At 38.7% G+C, this 22,710-nt stretch overlaps 1 protein-coding gene across 2 annotated transcripts in view; it reads left to right on the forward strand.

Moving 5' to 3' along the window:
• PDE4D (phosphodiesterase 4D) overlaps positions 1 to 22,710 on the forward strand; it is a 679,443-nt gene that overhangs the window by 268,412 nt on the left and 388,321 nt on the right. The window contains exon 1 of one of the 2 annotated variants that reach the window (XM_088152875.1): positions 16,466 to 17,510. The exons of the other annotated variant lie outside the window; for it this stretch is intronic. Within the exon in view, the coding sequence (XP_088009001.1) occupies positions 17,143 to 17,510 (368 nt within the window). The 5' untranslated portion in view covers positions 16,466 to 17,142. Of the gene's footprint in view, positions 1 to 16,465; positions 17,511 to 22,710 lie in introns of those variants that run through there. 2 annotated transcript variants of the gene reach the window in all.

Genomic DNA, 22,710 nt, shown 5'->3' on the forward strand with positions numbered 1-22,710 from the left:
CCAAAGATTGAGGATCTTATAGTCCTCCAAATGTTGTTGAATAATAATTCAGAGTCATTTTGTGTGAGATGGGTGACATACAGTACTATGCAGAAGTTTTGGGCAGGTGTGAAAAAATGCTGTAAAGTAAGAATGCTTTCAAAAATATATATTGTAATTGTTTATGTTTATCAATTTACAAAATGCAAAGTGAGCAAACAGAAGAGAAATCCAAATCAAATCAATACTTCGTGTGACCACTCTTTGCCTTCAAAACAGCATCAATTCTTCTAGGTACACTTGCACACAGTTTTTGAAGGAACTCGGCAGGTAGGTTTTCCAAACATCTTGGAGAACTAACCACAGATCTCCTGTGGATGTAGGCTGCCTCAAATCCTTCTGTCTCTTCATGTAATCCCAGAAAGACTTGATGATGTTGAGATCAGGGCTCTGTGAGGGCCAAACCATCACTTCCAGGACTCCTTGTTCTTCTTTATGCTGAAGATAGTTCTTAATGACATTGGCTGTATGTTTGGGGTCGTTGTCCTGCTACAGAATAAATTTGGAGCCAATCACACGCCTCCCTGATGGTATGGCATGATGGATAAGTATCTGCCTGTATTTCTCAGCATTGAGGACACCATTGGTCCTGACCAAATCTCCACCTCCATTTGCAGAAATGCAGCCCCAAACTTGCAAGGAACCTCCACCATGCTTCACTGTTGCTGCAGATGCTCATTATTGTACTACTCTCCAGCCCTTTGGCAAACAAACTGCCTCCTGCTACAGCCAGATTTTTCAAATTTGGGCTCATCAGTCCAGAGCACCTGCTGCCATTTTTCTGCACCTCAGTTCCTATGTTTTCGTGCACAGTTGAGTCGCTAGCCTTGTTTCCACGTCGGAGGTATGGCTTTTTGTCTGCAGTTCTTCCATGAAGACCACTTCTGGCCAGACTTCTCCAGACAGTAGATGGGTATACCTAGGCCCCACTGGTTTCTGCCAGTTCTGTGCTGATGGCACTGCTAGACATCTTCCGATGTCAAAGGGGAATAAGCATGATGTGTCTTTCATCTGCTGTATTAAGTTTCCTTGGCCGACCACTGCGTCTACGGTCCTCAACATTGCCCATTTCTTTGTGCTTCTTCAAAAGAGCTTGAACAGCACACCTTGAAACCCCAGTCTGCTTTGAAATGTTTGCCTGGGAGAGACCTTGCTGATGCAGTATAACTACCTTGCATCTTGTTGCTGTACTCTCTTGCCATGGTGTATGACCTGTGATATGAAACTGTCTTCCACAGCCTCACCTTAGTAGCAGAGTTTGGCTGTTCCTCACACAGAGTTTTAAGCCTCCTACACAGCTATTTCTGTTTCAGTTAATGACTGTGTTTCAACCTAGATATGAAATTGATGATCATTAGCAGCTGCTTGGTATAATTGGTTAATCATACACCTGACTCTAATCTTACAAGATCCCTGACTTTGTGCAAGTCTACAAAGTGTGCAAGTGTAAGAATTGATGGTGGTTTGAAGCCAAAGGGTAGTCACACCAAATATTGATTTGATTTAGATTTTTCTTCTGTTTGCTCACTTTGCATTTTGTAAACTGATAAACATAAACAATTACAATATATATTTTTGAAAGCATTCTTACTTTACAGCATTTTTTCACACCTGCCTAAAACCTTTGCACAGTACTGTATACATAAATAAATAAATAAATCCCAGCATTCAGCATGATTGGCCATACTGGCTGGGGACAGTGCAATTGGTGGGCCACCAGTTCATCTTAATTCAGCTTTCACCATTCTGGGTGTTGTCCAGATATGTAAAGTTTGGGTCTCCAAATTCTCTGGCTAACGGTAAAGGTCTGGAATAACTTCTGAAATTCAAGACATATAGTCTAACATTTTGAGGAACAAGACTTATCCCAAATATTTTTTTTAATTTTACTTAAAATATTTTTAGGATGCCTATGTGTCCCTGTTCCTCATAATAACTGAGTATATACGTTTGTGTCTATTCCTCATAAATAATACCATTGCTTGAAACAGATTAAAGTTTCTTTTCTTCTAAATGACCACTAGAGGGAAACCTTGAATTACATGAGCCTTGTAAAACTGTGTGTGCTGTTTTTTGGTAGCCCTGCAACATGATCCTTCCACTTACGATTTTAACTATTCACTTACATGAATCCACCCTAACCTTTGAACCTCTTTTGACTCTACCCTCTGTAAAATGCCATATGACTGTTTAATAGGAGGTGATCTGAGTTGTGTTATCTCTATAATTTAGTGCAGCTTTGTATCCAATGCTGTAGGGGCCAGGTCTTTATTAGAAAAGCTGGCTAAGCACAAGCTTCTCTTTGAAGGCATCTATTTTTGAAAGGCTGTTACATTCATCTCCAGTTTAAAGATAAAGATGCATCAGAAGGGAAAATCCAAGCAGCCTTGAAGCTACTCCTGAACAGCCCACTAATGTAGGAAGGTTACTCTGCCACAATCTTGACCAAACATGGTGAGATGTATTTTTAATTAAAGTATAAAATAGTATTTATTTGCATGAATACATATAAAATAGCATATATGCACTTTATGCAGATCTGTGTCATCCATCTGAATGATGCATTTGCACATTTTCCCACGTGGCCACTCTGATATAATTCCAAGCACAGCAGCTCCCTAAGAAACGGTACAGCAGGTGTAAACTCTACATCTGCCAGCATGGTTGGAGACATAGCAGTTGCAGCTGCTAGCCTTGTTTCATCCTCTGTCTTGTCATCATCATCCCTTATCTGAACTGCTAACTCACCCAATTTGCTACAGTAGTTAGGGCATAACAGGCAGGAAGGAGTATTTTGCTGTAGCAGATAAGTCTGGTTACTGCACCAGTATTCCTAGGACCATGTGTCTGAACCCTCCACATGATAACTTAACATTAGCAGCACGGTGAAAAAAAATATTGTACAATCTGAGGTGTAACTAAAGGTTCATCTCCCAAAATAAAAGAGAGAGGAACTGGGTGCATTTAGCATTGGGAAGAAAAAACTCAGAGAGATACAGTACCACCCTTCAAGTGACTGAGAAGATTGCACACACAGAGCAACATCACACCAACAAAATCAGAGACAAAATCCTAACTGAATGACGTGTCCTCCAGCATTGCAGAGTTGAGGGCATGGAATTGTAGGTTGCAGAAAGACAGACTCTGTTGGACTGTTTGGAAAAACGTCTACCACTGAAAGAGCAGTTTCGCTGTGGAACCAATTACCAAGGGAAGTGGTGGACTCTCCACTGCTGGATGTGTTCAAGCAGAAACTGGATAAACATCTGTCAGGGATGCTTTAATCTGGATTCCTGCTCTGATGCTCCTGTCCAACTGTATAATTCTGTGGCAATCATATTCTCCCCCTTCCCAATCAAAGCAACTAGTTGTGGTTGCAAAGCCACTTGTGGGATTAGGAGGTCATTCTGTAAGACACTCACAGAACTCATGCCCAAGTGAGGCAGCCATTGCCTACAGTAGTCATGTGCTTCCACTCTTTTCAACAGCTTCTTCTATTCTTATCAGTGAATTGAGGATTACACACACACATACACCCCACTGCACATATACAAACCAAATTCACAGGTGGCTATTCAAGGGAAAAACATAACAAAATTAGTAAGATCAATACAAATAATTCTATCAATAAAGCAATTAAAGCAGAGCAAACAATCTTTCAGCAATAGAGTAATGTTAAAACAATATCTAACAGACCTGAGCAAATAGCATGGCTTATATCTGGCACTGAAAAGAAAAGGAATTCAATCCCAGGTCATCCAAAGTCTGGGTGCTATAACCAGGAAAACCCCATCTCCCATAATCCCCAGCTGAATCTCCAACAGTAAATGTAGGAAAGGCTGAGCAGACCAAAGTATTTCATTACCTATGAGAGACATTTTATTTTTTATTTTATTAATCACAAGCACTGATATTAATAAGAAATATACTAGCACAGACACAAACTTAGCTAAATCTGAATATGAAACAGCAACATCACACCAACAAAATCAGAGACAAAATCCTAACTGAATCAAAAAAAATAATTAACACAAACTAGTAAAACTTTCTATAATGTAACTTTCCTATTTATTTTAGACATCCTGTTGGTCTCATCCAACAGATTATTCTTGTATTCTCAGGGAGTCAAATTTCAGGTCAAATATCACTTCCTTTTTTTTTCTAGTACGGTAGAGGAAAAACGAACATTTTTTACACCAGTTTTCATTCAGTTTTATGAAACAGCATTTGCTTATCTTCAGAGGTGTGAAGATTTTTGGTGAAATTCTCATGAGAGCAGAGTGCACTTATTTATTTACAGATTGATCAGGGGGTATACGTCTGAATGTTTTGTCTTTCCTTTTACAATCGCCTTTTCAGTGGGCTGCTTAAATAAAACCCCAGAGAACAGCATCACAATGGAATTCCTTCTATCGGGATTTTTGGGGTGGGAAGTACAGGCAGCTGGAGAGGTTTCAGAGGGATGCAGAGGTGTAACAGGAAAATCATCAACATCTTTTCTAACAAGAGAGTACGCTCAAAGTTGCTACCAAGAGAAAACTGTAAGAAAGCTTCAGGCAGCCTGAGGATAAGGTAGAAAGAAGAATCTTCTTTCTGCGAGGTAGAGAATCAATGGCATGTGCTCCATCCTGCCTGTGTTTTGACATGCTTCAACCTGCTTGTCCAGTCACTGCCAGGCTTCTAATCATGTCTTTGCTGACTTTATAAAGTTCACTGTGGTTTATGCATTTCAGCCTCCCATATTTCCATGACAGCTTTTGTCCTCATGTTTTATGTGTGGATTTCCTGGGAATCCCCATTAGGCTACTTTGAAGAATAGGATGCTGCAGTAAACAGGCCCTGGGTCTGATTCGCTATAGCGTTTTTCCTTACATTTTGTACCACAGGTACAGCTTTATTTTGATCACCGTCCCCTCCTTCAAGTTATGACTTCCATCCTAGAGTTTTACAGAGATTCTGTGAGCTGGGATTTCCCAACTGTTGCATGAAGAAAACTTTGAGGAAAGTTGAGAGTTTTTGACTTCTCTCCCACTGACAGGGAAATACATTATGTTGATGATGCATTTGAAGTTTTATGATCACCTTATGTTCAGCTATGAGAAAATTATTATTTATTTGGTTTGGAACGAACAACATCAGCCTTCTCCCTCTGAAATAAAATTATTTGTGCAACACAAGGAGTGAGGTAAGTCCCTATCTACTCCTAGTCTGATTCTCAAGTAGCTGAGATGATTAATGTCCTTTTCCATTGAACTTCTTTCATCTTATTAGGAGATCTAACATGCCCAGTTAACTAAGTTACTCAACAACTTTTTGTTTTGGATTTTCCATGTCTTAATTTATCACTAATGGCACCGTTAGTCCTGTTTCTGAGTAAACCAGTTATTCAGAAGTCATGATCTTCTCTACTAAAGGAAACAAAATTAAAAAAGCTAAGGGGGTAGGGCCCTTCTGGATCTCAGTGAGGAAGCTGTTCCATAGGGCAGGGGCTGCTATGGATAAGACATGCCTCCTAGGTCCCACCCAATGATATTGTTTAAGAGAGGGACTTGGAGTGTACCCACCCTATCTGATCTGGTGGGATGGCAGATACCCTCAGGGAGAAAAAAAGCTATGTTATGCTAATATCAACATCATTCTCCAAGAATAGTTCCTCATGTAGCCTAAAATGATACCATCTATACATAAGAAAAGGTATCAGAAACTTGAAGTAATAGGAAAACTAACAGAAAGATGATTGGAAAGATGAAATAAAAAAGATCTTGAAACACTTATGAATTCTATTAGAACCCATGGTTCCATATGTTTTTATGGGATTAGTTTATTCTTTGTATGAATAGGAGTACATGGTTAAAGTGAGGGAAACTTGTCCTTTCCACACTATACCTCCAGTAATTTCCACTGACAGTGACTATTCCAAGGCTGGAACTAGGATGCAAAATAACTGTTTAAAGCCACCTTGTGAGGAAGACTGTAGGCAGTTTTTTCTCCCCTCTACCTCATCCCTGCTTCAGGAGTCCACTGCTTACATGTCTTATTAGCCTTCAGTCTTTTGCAGTATAGACAGCAATACTATTCATTAGTGTTTCTACTCTTTTTCTTGTGGTAGTTAAGAACTCATATTTGGAAACTTGTTTTGCTGCAAATAATATACTTTGTACTTGTCACCTAGAAATAGCTGATGCATATTTATGACCCATAAATGCCAAATATGCATATGACACACTGAGGTCTTTTACTTGGAAAAGAAGAGGAAAGCCAGGGCTGTATATTTGTGCCTGAGAGAAATGGGACCCTCATGCTAATATCCTTTCCAAGCAGTGTCTCTGAAATGTCAAATCTAAAAATAGAATTGTCTATTAACGTGACCGATAAATACCTGAATATATAACTCCAGCTAAATTAGTGAATCATTATATTGTTTTAATTGATTACAGTATACTGTAATCCTGCCTTACCCTAATTGAGATCTTCTGGAAGGGTTGGATGACAACTTCCATCATCTTGAGCCATCAACCTGGTGTCCTGCTAGCTGAGAATGCTGGTGGGGTATCAAAACAACCCTGAAAAGCACCAGTTGGGGAAGACAGGTGTCAGAACAAATCTAGGAATCACTGCTATGATTTCAATAAAGGGGTTTTAAAAAAAATCTCAGTGATAGGACCTATTATACAGGGTTGTTTTCAGAATGATAGATGTGATTACTACTTTGGGCATTTCAAAGCATTATATAAATGCTAGTATTATATTAAGCGTGGGTTTGATTTGACAAATTAAAAAGAATTCCTCTGTTCTTTCATCACGCATAAATCTTTCCTTTAGCTTTACAGCAGCTATTTATGATGCTATCATTTAGTAAACTACTTTGACAGTAAATATACTAATTGGCTATTGCACTTTGCAATATTTATCAGTTGGATAATTGGTTGGTTTGTGCCTAATCCAGTCCTAGGAACTCAAAATAACGAGATTTACACAAATAAGAAAATATATGAGCTTTTGTGTCTGTTGTAATGCTAATTGATTTTGTTTGGGGGTTTTTTTTGGCATTCCAGTACATTGCTTCGAATGTTATGTCCTAAACTTGGGGGCACTTTTAGGATAGAGCATAATTGCTTAATTAAAAAAACAAACCAGATACAGATACATATTTGGATCTGTGCAGTCCTGGGCCATGAGTTGCTCACCTCTACCCTAAATCATGTAGCTTTTATTTTTCATTCATATATTATGAATTTGATTATAATTGTTTTTATGTTGTTGTTTTTTTTAAAAAAAACTTTACTCCAACTTTGATATAATTACAGGTGATGTACAGGATATATTGCAGCTACATTATCATTCTGTATGTGTCTGATTGGTGTTTCTGCATTAAATGAGACAGTTCTACCCATTTTATGATTGCTGGAGTGCTTGACTAGATAAATATTTTGAAAGCCTAGAAAAGAAAGCAGCAGAAGGTCATTCATTTACCTTTGGACTCTAGGTGCTGAGAACTGATTCCTGCTTTATGTTGTGATATCAGTATCCCAAACAGCAGCAGTATAAGATCAGCAGCTTAAGAACTTTTTGGTGATTGAGCAGATGGCAATGAACAGACTGAAATCAGAATTCTTTGTTTCAGTATGCTTCCATACCAAAATCTCACTTGATTGACCAAGTTCACATATTGGGGGTGTACGTGAAAGAGGTCATGTTTCTCTCAGGCAAATGGTTTTGCATATGTTTGATATTCTCTATCATTGATTATAATTGAACAATTATTTGTAGTAATACTTTGCATGCATACACACATGTGACAGTTCCATTTGTTTTTGCTTACAATGGTCTAGCAACTACATCTCACCAAACTATGCTGTATAAGTTTTTATGTTTGCAATTAATCTGTTTAATCTATGTATAAATTTTGTGGCTGGATTTGAAAATTAAAACTGTAGCCAAATGAATAATGGAAATCCACTGTCTATGGAGTGTGTTGTGGGGGGGATGCAAGAATGAGTCAAGATACATATGCATCCAAGAACATTTGTTAGTTGAGTCAGACCTGCATGTTCATCATGTGACTCAGCTAAAGTTCAGGAGGATCAGCTGGTGTATAAAATTGTCATGTGGGTATGTGTTGAATGTCTTGAAAGTTTCAACACTGTTTCAACATTGTCTTCTTGAAAGAAGACAATTAAAGCCTGAATTAAGTCTTGGATTCACATGAAAAGTTTCAGTATAGCCTTAAGTGTTTGTATTCCCAACCTGTTGCTAGTCCCAGTAGAATAATAATTTCCAGAAATTCATATATTTTTACACAATTAAAAGTCCCATATTCCATTTGTGGTACCATTAGAACTAGATGAAAGTCCTAAATTTATCAGTATGTATATCCTTTTAAAGAATAAAGTAGTTTTGTGCAGTCCTTTCCCCTAGAACTTCATCCCTTCTCTCACTTATAATGCAGGACCAGCGATACCTTTCATTTTCCCCTTCCCCTTTTCCCTTTTCCCTTTTCTGTCTCTTCTCTCTTCTAGAAGAGTTTTTGTGTTGTATAGTGGTATTACAACCTATGATTTGGAAACTATACTTCTGTGGATACAACCATACATACATCCATGCATGTCCATTGTGCTAGTCCATTTTGTGTTAAACAACTGTATGTACAAGAGAGCCAATTCAGTGTAGTGGTTAAGGCATCAGGCTAGAAACAGGAAGACCATCAGTTCTAGTCCCACCTTAGGCATGAAGCCATCTGGGTGACCTTGGGCCAATCATCTTTCTCAGCCCTAGGAAGCAGGCAATGTCAAACCTCTTCTTAAATCTTGCAGAAACTCAAAACTGACTTGAAGGCACCCCAAAAAAAAAAAAAGAAGAAGTCATGTCTGGCATGTTATTTCCCTAGATGTGCCCCTCACTGCCGTGTGTAGCTCAGGGATGCCAGTATGCCTGTGCACACCTCTCTTCCTATCAGTGTAGCTTCCTGCTCCACTGTAATTTTTATGTCTTTTGAACTTTAAAATAATAATAATAGTAAACCTACCACTCTCTATTATCATATTATTTCCATGAATTCTTCTGTCCTTTCCCAACAATTGGACTCACAAGCTTTATGAGAAAAGTTTATGCTTAACTGTGTCAATGTTGGTGTGTGGGAAAGTACCTTAAGTCAATCAGTAGCAGATCAAAAGAGAGTTATTTGAATCAAAACCAGTCCCATTTTTGTTTTGGGTTAAATTATTAGGCAACCAGGTCCTGAAAATGGCATTGATAAATTGATTATGTACCATCAAGTTGGTGTCAACTGTTAGTGGCCACATAGATAGATTTTCTCCATGATCATCTGTCCCTAACCGTTTTTTTCAGGTCTTTCAACAGTGTACCCATCATCACTGTAACTGGGTTCAGCAACCTTCCTGCTGGTCATCCTTTTCCTCTCTTCCCTTCTACCTTTTCCGGCGTTATAAACTTCCCTAGAGAGCTAGGTATTCACATAATATGTCTGAAGTAGGATAATTAGAGCTTGGTCATCTGGGCTTTGGATGAGAATGTTGATTTCTTCAATGATCCATTTGTTTGTTTTCTTGGTTGTTCATAGTATTCTCAGGAGTCTTCTCCAACACCAAATTTCAAAAGCATCAATACTTTTCCTATCCTGCTTCTTCAAAGTCCAACTTTCGCTTCCATAGAGCATCGCAGCGAGTACCACGGCTTACTCTGTTCTGATCTTTGTAGGTATCTGAATATCTTTTCCAAGGCCTTCGTGGCCCCTCTACCAAGTGCTAGTCTGTGATGTATTTCAAACCTTGCCCAGTCATCCAAGAAAAAAGAGGGAAAGATACAGAGTGGCATAAGAAGCAAGCCTCTCCATTACAGAACTGGCAAGGCCTGGCAGCACAGAACACACCTCCCAAACAAGGGTTGACTGACGTGCCCAAGCTACACCTACATCTGTTTCCATGGCCAATGGGGAAGCAAGGGCATCTGCACAGTGGCAGTCACAACCATGCAATCAAAGCCTTCCCCTTTTTATATATCCCATGCAAGAAAGCTACATAAAAAATGAGCGGTCTTCATGAATATTGTCTTGACATTTTTGACATAACTCCCCCCTGCCCCCCATGCATACAAGTGCTATGATTAAGCATATTAGGCATTTCTGGGGGAAAATGGGTGGGGCTCTATATTCTGATGGTAACTTTTCACCCAGTTAGTGTGATAGTGCTGCCAGAATCAGTAGTAAGATTTAACTATTGGTAAGGTTAATGATTGACTGGGTTTAGCACGTCTGAATAGTATTCTGGTAAATGGGTGAGTTGTAACTGGTTCTTTTCTCTGTGGCAGAATTTTGTAAAAGAGAAATCCCTTTATCATTCATTTTGCCCCATGGTATTTTCAAAAGTTCAGATATGCCTTGCAGCTCCAAAAGACTGGCAGAACTCTGTCCAGTAGGTCATTAGACAGTCCCATGTTAAAAATGTAAGGAAAAGACAGAGAAAAACATGCTAAGGTTGTTGTCTAGTGGAAGAAGGGAAATAGGCATAAGGAATATGAAGAGATCCTCTTATCCTGTGAGGAAGTAAGAAAAAGAACAAGAAAAAGAGGATAAACATTGTGAAGGCTGGAGAATCCAGTAGGATAGGTCCCTCAGAGGACTTCTTATTCAAAGCCCCCCCAGCCTGGAAATGTCACAGCTTTTTCACGTGAACATGTAAGGGAAAAGAGTTCATGATGAGAATTTGACATCTACAAGTTACTTTGCAAACTGAGCCAACTGAGTGGATGTGGGTCTGCACTTAATAGCTATTACTGTATGTTTTTTTTACAGGGTTAGCCGTCATCAGAAGCTTTCTTTTTATGGTATTAAAAGGGGGATGGGGGTGGACTGCACAAAGCTCTGTGTACAATGAATGAAGAATATTTTTACTGCATACCATATTTGGCTTCTAAAGACTATGTAATAGGAGGATAAGAAAAAGTGGCCTACGTAAATTGCATTCCAAGTTTGTTTCCTCTAGGACCTAAGGTAAATATTCTGTGTTTAAGTTCTGGGTGATCATTGTGCAATGTTAGAACTACTTGAAAATCAAGTTAAACTTTCACTTCCTTTTAGAGTGGATTCACCAGACACATATATCATCTAGTATTGGAAGCGCAACATCAGGAAGTCCTAGTAGAAATGGATTATCTAGATTCCTGCCAATTAAGATTTAGATCTGGTCGTGGGTTGGAAACAATATTGGTTACTCTGGTAGATGACCTTTGTCACCCTTCTTGGTCCCATTAGACCTCTCAGCAGCTTTCAGTTACACTGATCATGGTATCTTACTGGACCCCTGTGGGGTTGAGTTGGAGGCACTGGTTTGCAGTGGTTTTGCTCCTAGCTGAGTGGGCAGTTTCAGGTTGTAGTTATGGGAGAACAGCCCTCAAAGCCTTGGTTACTCCACTGTAGGGTACATCAGGGCTCAGTGCCATACTATTTAATATCTGTATGAGGCTGAGGGAGGCCATTCGTTAGTTTGGAGTCAGTTCTCAGCAATAGATTGCCATCCCAGGCTAAGCCAAAGATGCTATGAACAGCTTGAACCAGTATCTGGAGGCTTTCAGGTTCTAGGTGGGGCAAAATAAGCTCAAATTAAATCCTTCCAAAGATTGAGCTGCTGAAAATTGATAAATGTCTAAGAACATCGGTCTTGGTAGGTACTCTGGAGGTGTTGTGCTTTCCCTGGAGTTGGTGCATGACTTGAGGTCCTCCCAGGAAACTTTAATATGAAATCATATATTGGGGCTATTCAAGTAAAGCAGAGAATAGGTAAATTTACAAAGAAAAACTGGACATTAGGAATAGTTGCATTCAAAAGTATATATTATGAACAGTTACATGACATACGCTATAAAAAATAGAGTATTTCCTAAGGTGCAGTATTAAGCAATATATTACCTGGGTGAAATGGATAGAAGTTGTGAGTTTGTTACTGGGTTGGACTAGGGCTGGGAAGACCCAGTTTTGAGTCTACAGTCAGTTATGAACGGGATGGTTTTGGTCCTGTTACTCTTTCTCAGCCTAATCTAATTCACAGTGTTGTTGAAAAAATAAAACAAAGAGAGAATCCATGGGTTCTGTCCTGAGTTCCCAGATAAAAGTCAGGATGTAAATGCACTATAACAAATGAACAAAGTAGGTGTCACCTGTTATTTTTTCCTCTTGGGCCAAAGTAAAACCTTTGCTTGAATGCACAGGTGTGCATTTGTTGCAAAATCCCTTCCCAGATCAGGATGGTTTTTTAATTCGACCACATATATTATCTTAATTTTTACTATTTACTTATTATTAACTATATCTTGCTGTGGCATTATAAAAAATTTGAAGGTTCTAACTCATATGATTTGATCTTACCCAGGCAGAACTTCTTTGTGATTTCAAATTACAGTATATGTTAATTTAATTCTGGGATAAAATATAACTGTTAAAGGAATAAGTGTGATATCAAATTATATTCCTAATACATGTAATTTATCATTTTATGAAGAGCTTTTGCTTTATCAAACTTGCACTCAACAGTGAGGATACTTTTACATAAATGGAAAGAAACTTCCATTTCTTCATGAAGTTAAATAATGCATTCAAGATATGTGTTTTCATCAGTTTTTGTAATGTCATTATATTCTAGAAATGAGAAGATGATGGAAATATGTTTCTATATGGTCTAAATTTAATGTTAAGTTTAGGGATTCAATTAATTTTATATTAATGTTATATTTATCTTATTTTTTTCTTGTTTTATTAGTTCCTTTTTCTTTTTTCATGTTTAGTTTATTTTAATCCCTGATGTATGTAGGTAGGCTACTATATAATCACTAGTGTATTTTGTTGTAGTTGTTACATTTCACCCCAAAAAACCAACCAACCAACCCTATATATTGCTGTGGTGATATTGCTGCTTGTGTGATTCAGCTTAATCCATTCTGCTATTCAGTACTATTTCCTTTTCTTTTTTTCTGATGCAAAATTTGTTGGTGTTAACCTGTGAAAGGTAAAGTGATGTCTCTACTGAAAGATCTGCACTGGCTGCCATTCGCCTGTCATGTACAATTTAAGGTGTTGGACCTGACTTTAGCCCTGTCTGTCTGAAGGATTGCCTCTGCTGCTTGAATCTGCTCAGTTACTTAGATCATCAGGAAAGGCCCTTTAGAAGTTGGCTATCTAGTATTCATGAGTGGACCTTCTCCTGTGTGGTCCCCAAGCTATGGAATGCTCTGCCCTTGGAGGTTCATTTGGCTCCCGCTCGATCAGTACTTAGGGAAAATGGCAAAAATGTACCTTTTCTACCAAGTTTTACCTCTTTTGAATTGAATTTCGATGTTATTTTTAACTGCATTGATTTTACTGTCATGTTTCATATTTTGTATTTCAGTTTATTATTGTAAGCTGCTTTCTGTGCTTATATAAGCAGGACTTAAATTTGATTAAAAATAATAAAATAATGTTGATTACTTAGCTCACACATTTGTTCAGGGCCATAAATAATTGTTGGAAAAAAAAAAAAAACCTTGCTTTACTGAGAATTCTAACTGGATGTGCTATTGGAAGATTTCTGTTCAAAGAATCTGCAGCTTTTTGTAAAGGCAAATGCATTAAAAGTACGCATTTAATACTTTTAAATGTTGCTATTGCTGGTTCCACTGCTATAATCAAAGCTTTTATTATTAAATAAAAATATTACATGAGTTAAGGTTTAATTGATATAAACTGACGTTGCCTTTGCATACATCAGCATCAGAAAAAATGAGTAATGTGTATACTGTAGTATTTTTTTCTAAGCCAGGGGATGCTGTTTCAGCATTAACAAAAATCAGGGATTTTATTTAGACTGCTTGATAGGAAATTTTTTGTCCATCCATTTAAAAAAATGAAGCCAAGATGTATAATTGCTTTGAGAAAATATGGAACTCTTGTTCAAAGTAATATTAATGCATGTTTAGATTAAATAAACTGAAGCAATGAGCATGAAACTGAGCAAACTCGGGGAGGCAGTGAAGGACAGGAAGGCCTGGCGCAATATGGTTCATGGGGTCACAAAGAGTCGGACACGACTTAACGATTGAACAACAGATTAAATAAATCAGCCTGAGTCATGTTAAAATCGTATTTGTAATATTTTTAAAAGATTTCATGCTAATTAAACAACTGGGTAGTTTTTTTGATAGAAATGACCATGGGTTTTTTCCAGGCCATTTGATGTGGTTGTGCTTTGAAGGCACCATTTTGCCGTTGTTTTGATTCTTCGTGTCAGCACATGTCCTGAAAGGGTTGCTGGAAGACTGTTGTTTGACTCTACGTCAATATGCTGATGATACCCAACTCTACTGCTTCTTGCTCTCCAACTGCAAGGAAGCAATCAGTACCCCTGAACATTGCCTAATTATATGGTTCTTTGTCGGTATCTTGACTTTTTGGTATGTCAGGAGCTTGCCCACAATATTTAACTGCATGAGTTGGATAAGGTGTTTTGCTTTTGTGCAGCTCCCTTTTATTTTGATGCTAAAATATATTCCTGTAAATTGTATCTAGAGTCAGTTTGGTGTAGTGGTTAAGGCATCAGGCTAGAAACTGTGAGACCGTGAGTTCTATCTCTGCCTTAGGTACAAAGCCACCTGGTGACCTTGGGCCAGACACTTTCTCTCAGCCCTAAGAAGGAGGCAATGGCAAACCACTTCCAAAATCTTGCCAAGAAAACTGTAGGGACTTGTCCAGGCAGTCACCAGGAGTCAATACTGACTCACACACATACACACAAAATTGTATTTAATAACTTAGGTGAGAATATAAGCAAAGCTGGGCTAGAACAGGAGAAACATTCATCTTGTCCAGCATCTTGCTTTCAAGAGTGGCCTCAGAAGCTTTTAGGAAGCCAACAGCTGAACTATTCCCATGGCTGACATTCAGTGATATACTTCCTTTAAAAAGGGAAGTTCATGCAGCTGGATGGTTAATATCCTCTGACAGTGTTATTAAGACAGTGAAATCATCAGATACCATTGTTACATGACAGGAAATTCTATAAATTGAACATTACAAAGAGCTTTCTTTTGAATGACTCTAGTCCTTATCGATTTAATTGTAACAACCTTGAATTCTAGTATTATGGGAGAAAGAGGAGAAACTATCCATTCTTTCTCTCTCTCTCTCTCTCTCTCCTCTCTCTCTCTCTCTCTCTCTCTCGCCTTCAAGTCATGTTGACTCCTGGTGACTGCCTGGACAAATCCCTGCAGTTGTCATGGCATGATTTCAGAAGTGGTTTGCCATTGCCCGCTTCCTAGGGCCGAGAGGGTGTGACTGGCCCATGGTTACCCAGTTCATTTTCTCTACACTGTGAATAATCCTATACCTGTTCTTGACTTGATTTTATTATAATTCTAAACAAAAGATTATACAGTATACTCCACCTCCATCTCTTTTTCTCTGCTAGTCACAAGAAAGAAATCAACATTTTTCAGTTCCATTTTAAGCTAATTGCAATCCATTATGCTCAAACATAGAACTATGCTTAAGGTTAACTATGGCTTATGAAAACAAGTTAGCTTAGAAATCACAATTTGAACTTGGATGGTTTCCCTAATCTTTTTTCCTGTTGAAACTTGAATTATCCTGGTTAAAACCTGTTGAGATTTGCATTTTAGCATACTGTAGGTACAGCCAGAAGTAGAAGTGGGTAAAACAAAGCTAAAATAAAGTGGGCGGGGGGGGGGGAGCATTTGCAAAGTATACAGAATTTGACAGTTTGCCTGAAAATAAACTAAGATCTGCATTTGCTTCTGTTCTCTGCTCCTCTTTTAAGCCATAGTTAAGACTAACTGCAGTCTGAGCACAGGTATAACACTGTAAGCACTCATGGCTATGTGAAAAGACAGAGGATAACTTCCAAGCTGGCAATTCATTCGCCTAACTCTAAATCCTGGGAGATGGACAGAAATTGCTGTAACTCCTGGATCATTTTGATTGCTTTATTTGACACCTTTCCCAGTTCTGAAATACTCTTTTCATTTTTCATTTTCATGTTACTCTTCTCATTTTCATTTTTTGTATAGTGTGTATATCCTGGTTCTTGTCTTAAAATCCCAAAATAGTTTATAAGAATTATATAAGCAAATAATAATAATAATTCCCTAGAGAGAGAATAATTCCCTAGGTTCTTGGGAAGGACTCAATAGATGGATAAAAATGCCAAATCCAGTCTAAACATCTGGATGTGCAAGCAACCATAATAAAAACAATAACAACAGAATTAAACCAATCCAAAAAAGGAAATATTAGAGGATTTAATCGTTGGTGAAGACCAATGCACTCTCAAAATGTTCTTAAAAGGTTCCTAAAATACATCATGCTGGCATACCACAGAGGATAATGACACTGCCTCCCCCCTCCCCCCCATCACCACCTCCATCTCCTTCCCAGGTGGGTGCTCAACTTCTTCAACATAAAACTGCCTCTGAATTGTCACTGTACACTTGAAGGGGTGTGAGAAAGACTGGGGTTCTAATACAGGAATCCACAACAATGCAGCAATAATAGCCATCCTGTGCTACACGTATTTATTAAGAACTATTTGTTCAAATCATGCAATACCAGGTTGGGTGCTCTTCTTGCAGCGGGGGTGGTAATTCACAGAGAAAGAAAAGGGGAAGGACATGCTTGACATCAACTCCCCTCCCTTCCTCCAGAACGAGAAACTCACAGATTGGAAAAGAGAGCCCAATCAGGCAATCATGCCAAGATTTCAGCCCTCCTCCTGGCACTTTTTGTATACATATTCAGGAGTCACTCAAGCAGCTGCAGCATATTAGTTCCAGTAGTTTTGACAGGCGCTGCCACAGGACTGAGAGTCCGCACATTGTCCCTTCTCTCCGTGTTCACTTACACAGCCAGCAAGAGTCAGTGGCATTTGGCAGCATGGACTTGTCATGGAGAAGCAGTGCCTGACAGGTTCGGTGGAGGAGTTTGCTTGTTTTTCTTCTTCCCTTCCTCTTCTTTGCAATTCAGTATCGGAGGCAGGAAACATCATGTTACAAGCTGAACAGCCTGAACCAGAGGTGCAGCTTGGCATAGTTCCTCAAGACTGAATGAGGAAAGGATTTTTTTTCCCTTTTCCAAAGCAGCCAAAACAAATATCACGTTGCATTTGTAGAGATTTCGCTAATACAAGTTGCTTTGGAAACATGGCTCAGCAAACAACAAGCCCAGACACCTTGATTGTACCTGAAGTTGATAATACACACTGTCAAAATCCATGGCTCAACGAGGATCTTGTGAAGACCCTGAGGGAAAACCTGTTGCAGCATGAAAAGCTCAAGATATCCCAGAAATCTTCAACAATTTCACCGAAGTTGTCACCCGTCATTTCTCCCAGAAATTCTCCAAGGCTCTTGCGCAGGATGCTTTTGAATAGCAACATACCGAAACAGCGGCGGTTCACCGTGGCACATACCTGGTAAGACCTGAACTGTACCCTCTCTCTCTCCCACCCCCCCCTTCCAATTTTGGAGCAATGCTGCAGTTTTATAATCCAGGATTCCTAACAGTTTCTCTCAAACCCCTGGAAATAAAGACCAGATTCAATACCCTTAATAATAGCAATAGCAATTAGATATGAGATCCTGTTCCATTACAATCAAGCTACTTCTGATATTAAATGGACTGAAGTGAATGCTACTCCAGGAAACAGGAAGGAAAAGCAGCAGGGCTGCCAAAACGGCATTTACTTTTTTTGTCGCTTTCAAAGGACACTTTGTTCCCTTCGTCATCTCTCTGGCCAGATTTAATTCATGTGAAGATCATGAAAAGAAAATATTTATCTGACTTGCTCTTAAATGATGAAATGGTAACATCCTTCTCTTCCCCCCATCATGTTAGGTGGGCACAGAGAAACAGTGTCTCATATTGCAAACCTCTTGAGGATATTATTAGATCTAGATGAATCAAATATAGAGGGAGAGCAAACATGAATTCCAGGCATCTTGTTTTCAAATAACTGCTATGAAAAGGGAAAAAGGAATTACCTGCTTTTTCAATAGAAAAATGTATTAACTGCATTATAATTTTGAACTGGGCACAGTCACTGTGGTTCGTACCTATAGCTGTATTTATCAGTTGTTGAACAGACTGCCAGATTACTGCATTTATTTCTTTTCCAGTAAAATCTATTCTTTAGATATAACTCTCAGAATCACTTACTGGCTTCTGCAGGGAAGGTTTTGATGGCTTTTTATATTTTTGCATGCTTTGCTTTTTGTTGGCTGGATTCTTTTCTGGAGAAAATACAATAAACGTGAAGTTGAAAATGGCATTGCGATAGGAACAGAGTGAAGCATGTGTGCTGTTCATAGACCATTACTTTTTCACATTAATATTCATGTCATTTTGCAATTAGGGGAGGAAGAATGCTTTAGTCCACAGCAGGTGTGGAAAACCTGTGGCCACCAGGCTGCAAGTGACCCCGTCTTATTTTTGCCGTCCTCTACAAGTCTCAAGACTGGGCTCCTGCAATGCATGACACATTTCTCAGTCTTTACCAGTGCTATTTGTGTGGGTATCTTCTAAAAGAAAACAATGCCTAAAGAAGTATATTGACCCTCTGATAATCTGAATGTTCCCCAAGCCCACAAAAAACAAGAAAAAACTATAAAATTTGATCCATCCATTCAGGTGATAGTCACATATCACCACTATCTGCCCCTGAAAAGACATAAAAGGACAAAACAAACGAAACCCTTCAGTGATGGCTAAAAAAGTTATTTGCCACTAGACTACATAATGTCTGTCACCCAAGCCATGATTTTGCCATAGTTTATTAAACCACAATTGCTTGGTTTGCACAGGATGCTGAGCAGCAAACCATGGCTGACAAAGTGCAGTAGCTGGGTTCTTGTAACACACCAAGCCTAAATCATGTAAAGTATGCTATGGTTTAGCATGGACATGGGGCTGGGGTCACAGGTTGCCTTTCTCTGCTACAAGGAGTAACAAAAACCAATGCCTTCTTAAAATACTCAGTACATGTTGAGGCTAAACAAATCTCTGTTGACAAAGTGTTTCAATTTATGTAGCCAGAACTCCTTGACCACTGTTGAATTATGTTTGGGCATGATCACAAAATATATGAATTATATTTCTTCATTGCCACGCTGCTTCCAACATTTATTCGGATACTTCTCATTTCATCTCTTTCAAACCCTGGCAATAATTCCATCTCTTTCTCTCTCTTTCTGATAAGGCATGAAAACAGAAATATTGGTATCTAAAAAAATGAATTCAGTATAAATGGATTGGGTGTTTCTTTGGGGAATAGAATGGTGGATAGTAACCAGCAGAATCACTGAGGGGAGTTGAAGTCTGATTCATTTGGAAAACACCAGATCTGGGATAGTTTTTCCATCTGATGAGAATTAACATTCATACATAAATGTTTTGGACTTATTTGTGGAGTGAACGAGGTTCCTAGATCTTAATAAACTAATTGTACACATGTCAGAAGGATTTTTTGTGGTGATCCTTACTAAGATCTAAGCACATGACTGGAGCAAAAGGCTAATAACTTCACTTGGACACAAGCCCTTTCAGTCTAGGCTTATATGAAGATTTGACACAGAGAAACCACATCTCAGCTTTCTTCAAACTAGTACCCTTCAAAACTACTGGACATCATGTTAACTGGAAAGAATGGGAATTAAATCCTGCACATCTGAAAGGCTCTGGTTGGGAAAGGGTATTCATACTCCCCCATTGGTATATGAAGACCTGATCACTTCCATTCCTAGTATATTTTACTTTCTTTCAAGCTCTTTCAAATGCAACATTCCATATATGATGTTTATCTTGAAGTTTGAAATCTGTTCAAAATTCTGATTCAGTGTTAGAAGTTATTTAGAGTGAAAGATGAGCTTCTTTTTCTGAGCTAGTTATATAGGAAGCCCAACATTTCTATTACAAGAATAATGCCTAAGCCATCATCACTATGCCCATGGCGCCGTGTGAAGGCCAGTTTTACAGATTTTTTTTAAAAAAAATTCTCTTAGGAGCAGCCTTTTCTATCCTGATGTTCTCTAGATGTGCCGGAACTACAGCTCTGAGAATTCCCAGCTGTCTGGCAGTGGGAAAATTGTGGTCGTAATACATTTGAAGGGCACCCAGCTGGAGGAAGGCTGTTTAGAAGTTAACTACTTCTTGACTATATTACTCATCTGTAAAAAGAGAGAAAAAATCCCAAGGCTGTTATTCTGGAAGAAATTAAAGTTATATGGCCAGGATCCTGTTGCCTGTAGGCTTCCATTTTCTGTGGGTTTTAATTTCCTAAATGCCCCACTTTTTGCATGGCTGTCCAATGATGAAAGTAAATTGATTTTCAAAAACAGCTTGCGATATGATAGGGAGAAGAGAATATTCCAAGGACCCAGTGTAAACAAGTTGTGCTTTTGATTATAATGGCCATATTTCAAATGGCTTCCCAATGAAATACATCTGCCCCAAGAGGTGATTGTCAATCTATAGGAATTGGCTATAATGGACAATATATCTACTGTATGCAAATTAAATATGCTCTGGAACCTCACTTCAAGGAAGTTTCTCCGAAGAATCTTTTTTGCTACTGAAATACTAGACTCTGTTTTCTGCACCTTCCCTCTCTTTCTTTCTCTTTCTGTATCACACACACTCACATCAGCATTCAAAAGATGTTGGGGAAAGGATGATGCAAATTTGTAATATATTGCAATTAATATTGTCAGTGTATTTGATCTCTGAATCTGAGGAGAGAATGTATATCAGAAAATGAATGGCAACATTAATAGAACTTGGTTAATGTTTTGCTCTTTTAAGATTGAAAAAAATCTTCAGATTTTTAAGGGGTTACAGTAAAACAAATAGCTGTACTTCAAAGCCTTTTCAACAGAGGACCACATTTTCCATGGTACCTTGATTACTGATGTTGTAGGTGTTGCTAATGAGTCACAGACTATGTGTGGGAATTTTTCATCACAGAGTTTACATTTAGTTAGGATGATAGGTTTATACAGAATATTTTGAAGGACTTTACCTGAAGCCACAGTGCTGCAAGCTTTGTGGGAACATAGAAAAAAAATAGTTTTTAATTGTTTATTTGGAAGGGTCTGCCTCCCTTAAGGTTTGTAATGAATGTGATTTTATACCTGTAAAACTCCCTTTCCTTGTAGATATTTCCTCTTGTGTGTGAATGCTTTTTTAAAAATCCATACAAAGATCTATTCACCTTTTGAATGCAACAGAGGTAGTCAATTTGTAGCCCTTAGATTGTATCCATCTCTGTGCTTAATTTCAGAAGATGATCAGCCAAGATTTTTGTTCCTTCCCCTGCAGAGAGAAGAAGGTGTCAGGAAGAAAGATAAGAGGAGGAGTATAAATTTAGAGGGCAGAGGAAAAGGAATGCCACTGACAAAGAAAAGGTGGACAGCCCTACTCAGTTTTATCTTTGGGCTACATTCAGTCTCTTTCATCATGAGTGTGCTATTCCCATTACTGTAGAGGGAATGCACCATTAGCAGAAAAATATGAATCCCCTTTGGTTTATAAGATAGCCTCTACCCTTCAGACAACCATTCAAGTGCACCACTTCCCCAGGGCTGCTATAGTGGAGGACAAGATAATGTTCCTCCATACCATCAGCAAAAGTCCACTGTACCTGCAATTGAATTTTCCTACAAAGCTGAAGGACAACTGTATTCTACCATATCTAATGTTAGCAGTTAAAGAGAACAAAGAAGACACACAGCACAGATCTGTCTCAAGTATCATCCTGCCCCATTTGCTGGTCCTTGCCCCATGTGCATCTACAACAGCCTTCCTTAACCTAATGCTTTCCAGATGTGTTAGAAATATTACTCACAGTTCTAATCTGGCATGGACAAAGTTTTAGAATTAGAAGAATCATAGTCAAGCCTGATTTACAGCCTGCAGCAGTTCCTTCATTGTGCCTGGTGGTAGACCTGGTCATGCAACTATCAGTTTATGCAGCTACAACTACACAGAATAGATTTATATAAGATGGGTGGGCATCCTGTGGGAATTCATGTGTCGCTGAACTACAGTTCCCAGGAATTTCTCTCACTGGACAGATGTGCAATGACAGCTCTTTTTTTTTTTTAGTGCCTTTGAGTCAGTTTGACTTCTGGCAATTGCCTGGACTAGTCCCTGCAGTTTTCTTGGCAAGGTTTTTCGGAAGTGGTTTGCCCTTGCCTGCTTCTAGGGCTGAGGGAAAGTCACTAGCCCAAGGTCACCAGTCTAGAACTCATGGTAGCCTGGTTTCTAGCCTGGTGCCTTAACTACTGTGCCAAAGTGGCTCTCATTGCAGCATTAGTTAAATTCAATCTCGTGTTAAGTGTATGTGTGCTTTATTCCTTTGATAACCTGTCTGCAAGCTAATCATCTTTGGTGAAAGCTAGTGAGATACAGATAATGTGATAATGATTTGTCCATATGCATTTTTGATAGTAGGTAGTAATTTCAGTGCCAGAACAGGCCCGAGTGATGCAGAGCCATATCTCAAACTAAAGCACGATTCTCCTAATTTAGAAGAATCTCTTCCTTTCACAGTCAGCCATTCTAAAGACATAAAATGTAATTATGCTAGACCGTGCTTTATGCAGACATTCAGCAGACTG

This window comes from Python bivittatus, unplaced genomic scaffold (genome assembly GCF_059951505.1).
Source record: "Python bivittatus isolate LINGU-HERP-01145 unplaced genomic scaffold, Pbiv_v1 ctg000570_np1212, whole genome shotgun sequence".
In the NCBI taxonomy this organism is placed as follows: Eukaryota; Metazoa; Chordata; class Lepidosauria; order Squamata; family Pythonidae; genus Python; species Python bivittatus.